Here is an 8,732-nt window from a genome sequence, read left to right on the forward strand (position 1 = left end):
TTGGTTGCTAAGGAAATGATGGGTAGATAATAGGTTATGAGAGCCATGAAAGCCAAGACAGAAGATGAGGTACACTTTACTCTCTTTTACTTGTTTCAGTCATTTGACTGCGGCCATGCTGGAGCACCGCCTTTAGTCGAGCAAACCAACCCCAGGACTTATTCTTTGTAAGCCTAGTATTTATTCTATCGGTCTCTTTTTGCCGAACTGCTAAGTTACGGGGACGCAAACACACCAGCATCGGTTGTCAAGCAATGGTGGGGAGACAAACACAAACACACATACATATATATATATATATATATATATATATATATATATATATATATATATACGACGGGCTTCTTTCAGTTTCTGTCTACCAAATCCACTCACAAGGCTTTGGTCAGCCCGAGGCTATAGTAGAAGACACTTGCCTAAGGTGCCACGCAGTGGGACTGAACCCGAAACCATGTGGTTGGTAAGCAAGCTACTTACCACATAGCCACTCCTGCGCCTATTCATTTCAATAGATGAAGCAGATGTGAAAAAATGCCACAGACTGAGAGATGGGAAACAGTGTGAGCAGGAGAGCTGAAGTGGCCTTTGACTGGTGATGTGATGCTGTTTATGTAGATGTAATGGAAATGTTCAGTGATATATGATTACCTAACCTATGGCCAGTTTTCCCAGTTATAGAAGACTACATAGCTGTTTTCATTGGTAAATAATGTTTTCATTGATGCAGGTGAAATGGTCTGAAATATATATGGAAGCAATAAGGCAGTGATCTGGAAGAATCATTAGCACACCAAGCAAAATGTTTAGTGGCATTTCATCCACTCTTACATTCTCAGTTCAAACTCTGCTGTAGTTGACTCTACCTTTCATCCTTCTGGGGCTGATAAAATAAGTACCTGTGTTGAACACTAGGGTTGAGATAATCAACTTAATTCCTCTCCCAAAATTGCTGACCTTAGACCAAAATTTGAAACCAGTATATAAGGAAGTGATGCTGTTGGGTCCAAGAAGGGTAGTAGTGTTCTGAGTGTAAAGGCAAGTGTTACACTGGGTTCAGGAGTAGGGGAAAGGTATGGGTTGCATGTCAGGAGGGTTAGAGGAGCTGCAAGCAAAAAGATCACACAGATTAGGGATCCCTTTGAAGTAGGGGAGGGGGTGTCATTTATGGAATAAGGAGGAAGCAGTAGGATTTAAGTAGAGTAAGGGGAAAGTGCACAAGATGAAATGTTGAGGAGATAAGGTATTAGGGTGGAAGGCGAGACGGAAGGACACTTATGGGTGGGATAGGTGTGGGGCATGAGTGCCAAAATGCAATCAATGTTATGTGCATGAAAGGCATTATTGACAACAGTCTGAGGATAACCTCAATGCACAAACTGGACAGCCATCAGATAGGACTGGGTTACAAAATCAAGATCATAGCTACAGAAGCAGTGAAGGAGTAGGATTTATGATGGAAGATTTAGAGTGGCTGGGGTGGGAAGAGGTGAAGCTGAGGAGTCAGGTGAATTATAGAAAATAGATGTGGAAAGGGAGAGTTTAGGTGATCAATGATGACAGAGGAGGAGGAGATGGTTGAAGAGAACTTGAGGGCTAGGTGGAAATGATTGATGAAGTTAATGAAAGTAGTGAATTAAGTATGAGTGAAAGAGGTGGTCCTGATGCCATCCTCGATGTGTTTACTATAAAGTTCGGAAGTGGGACCTGTGAGCCAGGCAAAGACTTGAGCCCTGATGTAACCTACAAAGAGGTTAACATAGCCAGGCCTATCCTAGTGATCTGCTGGTAAAATTTGCCATGGAAAGGAAAACAATAAATTCAGCAAGACAAAGGAAAGCAGAGGTGCTTGGTTTGAGGTTAGTGTGATGATCTTAAAAATACTCAAGGATGAGAAGATTAGCCTCGTGTCGGCTGATAACGTATAGGGATTTAACATCTAGAGTGAAGAGGTGTATGGAGGAACTAGATGAAAAGAGTGTGAGGAGGGCAGTAACTAAGGGTTGGAAGAGCAGTAATTGTTTGCTTCCCCACCAGTTTCAGTTTCCACACACATTCCACGAACTCTGTCCTTCCATTCACTTCTCTTACAATGAAATGTATGCAGCCGTCAAGTGCAAAATGTTAAACCTTACAAAGTGACCAGTTCAGATAGTTTCCTGTCTATGGTCAACTGGAGAATATTTCGATGACTTTGTTCATGAAGACTGTGGAGGTATTGCATGAGGTACCTAGATAAAGATGTGGATGATGCTTGGTCGAGGAGGGTAATGGATAAAAGGTAGTCATATATTCAGTGAAGTCAATATTGATGCAGTTGACGCCAAGCAAGTCGTTGGTGCATAAGTGGGGAAGAGTGTAGGGGCAAAAAAACTGAACCTTGAGTATGGTTATAAATAACCAGCTCTTTGACAAGTCAGAACCTCTCTTTCCCTTTTTTGTGACCATTATGAAAGGTTTCACACAGCTAGATCAATTAGGAGCTTTCTTGCTGTCATTACACACTAGTGATGTTTTGTTCCTGAAACTTTAAGGAAAACAAAGTCGTCGTTTTTGAGAAACTTTCTTATCTGTCTGATTATGGATCAAATATCATATGTTACTCATATTTTATCAACCATTTCACCAGAAGATAGGAGGATTAAGGTGACAACATTGAGTCAGCTGTGTTTAGTTTGTTTTATTCCTATTTTCTCTGTACAAATTCACAAAATTTATTTCTTACTCGAGTCAGTCATTATACTGCAGCCATGCTGGGGCACCACCTTGAAGCCATTAGTCAAATAGATCGATCCCAGCACTTATTTTTTTGAAAGTTCGGTACTCATTCTTTTGATCTCTTTTGTCAATCAGCTAAGTTATGGGGACGCAAACAAACCAACACAGGTTGTCAAGCAGAGGCAGGGGACACACTCACACGCGCGCGCGCGATGGGCTTCTTTCTGTTTTCCTCTACCAAGTCCATTCAGAAGGCTTTATGAAAATAATTAAAACTAATTAATAGCTTCAGGAAAATAAATAAATAAATAAAAAACTTTAGATTAGGTCACTAGGACAACGAAAGAGTAGATTGAATATATACACTCATTCACCTGATATACAAGATAACATTCCAGTAATAGCAAAACGGTTATGCTATTTGTATTTTACCATTCCAACTAAGTTCCATTGACTATCTAAAATTTTTTTAAAAACGTAATTACATCCAATTAGATGATATGTTTGTATCAGAAATATATAAAAACCGTCTTTTATCTTGATTAAATTCAAATACGTCATCTTAGCAATCAAAACTTAGTGTTACAAGAACTGCTGGAGTTATGTGGGCGGGTCAAATATGCAGAGAGAGTAAATTGTCACAATCATTCAACTAAGAGAGAGAGAGAGATCCGCGAAACAAAAAAGGAATACAAACGCTTATGGGAAATAGCAAGCAAGCATCTGTTAAGTACGGAAGGGTCACACAGCTCGTGCTATACTAAATACTCCGACACAGAAACACACACATACACACTCAATATATGTATTATGTACATATGGGGATGTACGTGTGTGTACATTACACAACATATATTAAAAGCTAAGGACAGCTTCTGTGCGTTTATTTGACTAGAAGGAGCAATCAAATCCTTTCAAATCACACACTATCGTCCTGTATAAAGGAACGATACACTGGCTACTGTAGTCCTAGATATGCAAAAAAATGTGCAATGGTCGTGAGAGGAACGCCTTTCATCATACGTCTGCTCAATCAGGCTAACTTGGGTGGGACTGAACAACATCAACACAATAATATTGCTTACGTGCGCAACAACATGTCACACACAAAGAATCTATTTTTGAAATAAGGAATACATCTTATCGATTAAAAATATCAATCCAGCACGTCAAGGGAACAGACGTTCGTTATATTTTATTGGGATGAAAAGAAAGTGAAACGAGAGAAACGGCTGATGTAATTATGTGCAATCTGGTTTACGCCTTGTTTAATTATTGAAAACCACTGGGTTCCTCAGTTTCAAGGTATTTATCAAATCGAATATTAACATTAATTTAATGTTGAAAAAACAAAACAAATGTGCTTGCATTAAAAAAAATCCGCCCACCGCAGAAAATTTGGGACACTGCTATATATATATATATATATATATATATATATATATATATATATATTCATACACACACATGGGTTGTGTACAACGTTATTACAATGTTAATTATTAAGAAATATACCGAGGAAAAATTTTGTTGACATTTATAAGAATATTAAACGTTATCAATTTTAATTGACATTTGTCATCGTTGTTTGAAATATCACACCTGTTGATTATAATTCTTTCTAGCAATTTTGAGAGGAAAGGAATTAGCTGATACAATCGATCCAAGTACTTGACTGGTACATTATCTAATCGACCCCGAATAATAATAATAATAATAATAATAATAATAATAATAATTCTTTCTACTATAGGCACAAGACCTGATATTTAGCAGAGGCGGGTTAAGCGATAATATTTGGACCCCTGGTTTTCGACTGATACTTATTTTATCGACCCCGAAAGGATGAAAAAAAAAAGTCACACTCGGCGGAATTTGAACTCAGAACATAATAAAAATACGTAAATAATAATTAAAAAAAAAGCTTGATAAACTACGAAAGAGTCAGAAATCGAAAGTTTACAAGTTGAGGAATTACGCCATAATAAGTACGTTTAAAAGTTGTTATATGAGTATTTCTAAGTATATACATATGTATGTTATGGATAAATATATATATATATGTGTGTGGGTGTGTGTGTGTGTATGTATATATATATATATATATATATATATATATATATATATATATATATACACATACATATATATATGTGTGTGTATACGTGTACAGACAGAGGGAGAGAATAGGGTGAAAAATAAACCAAACATGGGGACAGATATAACTTACTTTAACACTGGCATCTTTTGCGGCAAAATATCCCACAGAAACTGATGTTAAACTATCGAGCTCCATAATCAGAATCAGTTTAGTCAACAGCACAACTTTTCATTTCTATTTTCCTGATCCAGGTTGTCGAACCCGACTGACTGTTTTTCGACACAACAATTAGATTTACGAATGACAAAAATAGAAGAGTGCAAACCGCGCGAAGCTCACCCAACTGCTGTGTTCAACTTGCTAAGCCTTGCAGAATCGTAGTCATATTGAGAGAATGGGAAAAAAGAGGTGAATGTTTCAACGCTTAGACACACACACACACGAGTATATTCGTATGTGTGTGTACACATACAAGCGCACCCTCGCACGCGCGCACAAGAGGCATAACTACACAAGTGTGTCTCGTCCCGCATTTGTTTTCTTCTATCTTTCTAAACAATGGATATCTTTTAATGAGATTTTCAACAAACACCTTTCAGTCGGTCCAGATTACGATGATATCGAAAGTTAATGTAGAAAAAAAAGTTGGGTGAGGTGCGCATTCGCACATACACGCGCGTGCATGTGCGAGCACCCACCGCATTTTTTCATATTAAATTCTTATATAAACGGAGTCTATACCAACCGAAAGGTATTTGTAGGAAATTTCATTACAAAAATAACCATTTTTCTTAACGTTATGAGGAAACAATCTCGAAGGTGGGGGTACATTTGTGTAGACATGTGTGTGTGAGTGCATGAGACTGCACTTGTGCAGTACGAAGGAGCTTGTACGCTGAAGCTCGCCCTGCTTGAAATAGCAGCTAAATTTCTCTTAAAATCACAACACCTGTGTTATAAAATGAAGGAAAGATTGGACAATGCAGTTTCTCGTATCAAAAACAAAGGCAATAAAAAAAGAGGATCGAGTAAGCAGTCCAGCTATGATTATATCGTTTTTATGGTGAGGGATTTCTTTAAAAATGATATATACATTCATACAGCCTTAAAGAAATTTTAGTTGAATGAATAGACACCAAAACTAATTTTTTTAAGCGTGGTACTTATTCTATAGGTCATTTTTGCTAAACCACTAAGTTAAAGGGATGTAAACATACCAACACCAGTTATCAAGTGGTGATAGAGGACAAACACAGACACAAAGACACATATACACACGTATATATATATTTACACATACAGTTTCAGTTTCTGTCTACCAAATCTACTGATAAGGATTTGGTCAGCCCAAGGCTATAGTAAAAGACACTTGCCCAAGGTGTCATACAGTGGGAGTGAAACTGGAACCATGTGGTTAGGAAGCAAGCTTCTCTATTTCTTTTAAACTGCCATAAAGGCATTACATAGAGAGGGACACTACAATACATGTGGGGACATATAACAATTAAAATAAAAATATGATACTATGAATGACATGAAAATGAACATGAAAAACATTAAAATCAAAATATTAAAATAATGATACATGACTGATAACTTGAGAAATGAGAATATGAAAAGTGTGTTACTCACCCCACACTGGGTAACACCACTTGCCAGCTCTGAGTCCTGAGTCCTCTTTAGTCTTTGATCTAGTCTTTCGTTTACCGTTTTCCCCATTACTGAGTGACAACACTCTCTCCTCCATCTACATGTAACCTTTTTCACCGGGGGAGGGGTCTTGTAAATTTTGTGGTGTCTGTTCTTTCTTCTTTTTATTTTTCCTGTGGGGAGAAGGGGGGTGGGTGGGTTTGGTGTCTGTATGGGGAGGGTGGGTCTGAGTGGTCTTGGGTGGGATGGAATTGGTCTGGGGTCCCACATCTCACTGACTGTTCTTCCTCTTCTTTCTCTTTTTCCTTTTATTCTCTGTCACTGTTCCATTCATTCTCCTTGTTTCTTCCATCTATCTGTACTTCTTCCTTTTTCTTCTCCGTCTCCAGCACCGCTTCTTCTGTTGTTTCCCTCTGTAGAGGGCAGTGAGCTCTAATGTGGCCTTTCTGGCCACATTTAAAGCCTCGCGGAACTCTGCCCTCTACCCATACTCTCAATACTATTTCTCTGCCAAATTTTCCAGCTGCTTTGCCTCCACTTGTATGATGATTTCCAATGTTTTTCCTTTATATCCTCCTTCCTCCGTCTCTGTGGCTTGGAGGACAGCCACCTCCTCCTCACTACCAACGAGGACGGTTGCCGCAACCCAAGCCACTTCTATATCAGGTGGGATTCTTCTACCTTCATCTTAGAAATCTTTCTTCCAAGGTACGTGGGTAGAAGTATCACTTCCTCTGTTCTCACCGTTATACTCGCCAGCCTCTTTGCCTCCTCTACTGTCCTAAACTGGACAACCACCGTCCCATATCCATTTCCTTTCGCTATGTATGTCACTTCCTTCGAAAGCCCCTTCAAAGCTTTTTTCTACTTTTCCCATTTCCATCTGCTCCACCTTCCTACTCTCCACTGAGTACACCTTGTAGGTAATGGTCTTCTTTTCCATATTTTCCATAACCCTTTTCGGGGATAATAACTTTACGTCACCCCACCCCCCTTCTGTGTCATCTTACACAACTCCTTCAGTCTGGCTAGATCCACCTCCCTTTCCTTCACCTCTGCAGCCTCAGCAAAACTCTTTACTCTTTTCAAATGCTCGTCCATTCTATTTACCGCCTTAATGAGGTCCTCTTCCACTGAGGACAGCTCATACGCACTAAGGCCCGAATACACTTACCAACAAACTGCTGCCAAGCAGCTCGAAAAATTCCGTCTGTCTCATCAAAAATCAACACAGCGAATAGACCGACACATGTGCGGGAAGCAAGCTTCTTACCACACAGCCACATCTGTACTTTTATGCACACACACACACACATGCATACAGATATATATGTATCTATATGTGTGTATATATATATATATATATATATATATATATAATTATTTAAAATATATGTATGTATATATATATATATATATATATATATATATATATATATATAATTATTTAAAATATATGTATATATATATATATATATATATATATATATATATATAATTATTTAAAATATATGTATATATATATATATATATATATATATATATAATTATTTAAAATATATATGTATATATGTATCATCATCATCATCATCATCATCGTCTAACGTCCGCTTTCCATGCTAGCATGGGTTGGACGATTTGACTGAGGACTGGTGCAACCGGATGGCTACACCAGGCTCCAATCTAATTTGGCAGAGTTTCTACAGCTGGATGCCCTTCCTAACGCCATGAGGAGACCCCCTTTGGTCATGAATGACCATAGGATTGCACCTAGAAAGTTACCCTCCGAGGCACAAGTCCGGGCAAGTTGTTTGTGGAAGGCCAGCAGTCACCCATACATACCAGCCTCTCCTTTCCACACCACTGTTGTTATCCAAGGGAAAGGCAAAGGCTGTTACAGCTTAGCATCAGTGATGCTGCAACTCATTTCTACAACTGAGTGAACTGGAGCAATGTGAAATAAAGTGTCTTGTTCAAGAACACATCATGCAGCCCAGTCCGGGAATCGAACTCACAACCTCATGATTGCAAGCTCGACACTCTAACCACTGAGCCATGCACCTTCACATATATATATATTTTAAATAATTGATAGGGAAGACAGAGTGTACTGTATATATATATATATATATATATATATATATATATACATATACATACATACATACATATGTGGCTTAGTGGATAGGGTATTTGGCTGACAGTCTTGAGTTCGATTCCTAGCCAATACATTGTATCCTTCAGTAAGACACTTATTTGACGTTGC

At 38.3% G+C, this 8,732-nt stretch overlaps 1 protein-coding gene across 2 annotated transcripts in view; it reads right to left on the reverse strand.

The window, feature by feature from the left end:
• The window catches only part of LOC106880541 (uncharacterized), a 32,495-nt gene extending 25,489 nt beyond the window's left edge, over positions 1–7,006 (reverse strand). The window contains exon 1 of one of the 2 annotated variants that reach the window (XM_089344389.1): positions 6,449–7,006. In XM_089344389.1, coding sequence (XP_089200515.1) covers positions 6,449–6,736 — 288 coding nt within the window. In that variant the 5' untranslated portion in view covers positions 6,737–7,006. Of the gene's footprint in view, positions 1–4,945; positions 5,672–6,448 lie in introns of those variants that run through there. The other variant, XM_014930527.3, reaches the window with a different exon arrangement.
• Between the last annotated feature and the right edge of the window lie 1,726 nt (positions 7,007–8,732).

The sequence above is a fragment of the Octopus bimaculoides genome, chromosome 2, assembly GCF_046866305.1.
Source record: "Octopus bimaculoides isolate indiv1 chromosome 2, ASM4686630v1, whole genome shotgun sequence".
NCBI classification, from domain to species: domain Eukaryota; kingdom Metazoa; phylum Mollusca; class Cephalopoda; order Octopoda; family Octopodidae; genus Octopus; species Octopus bimaculoides.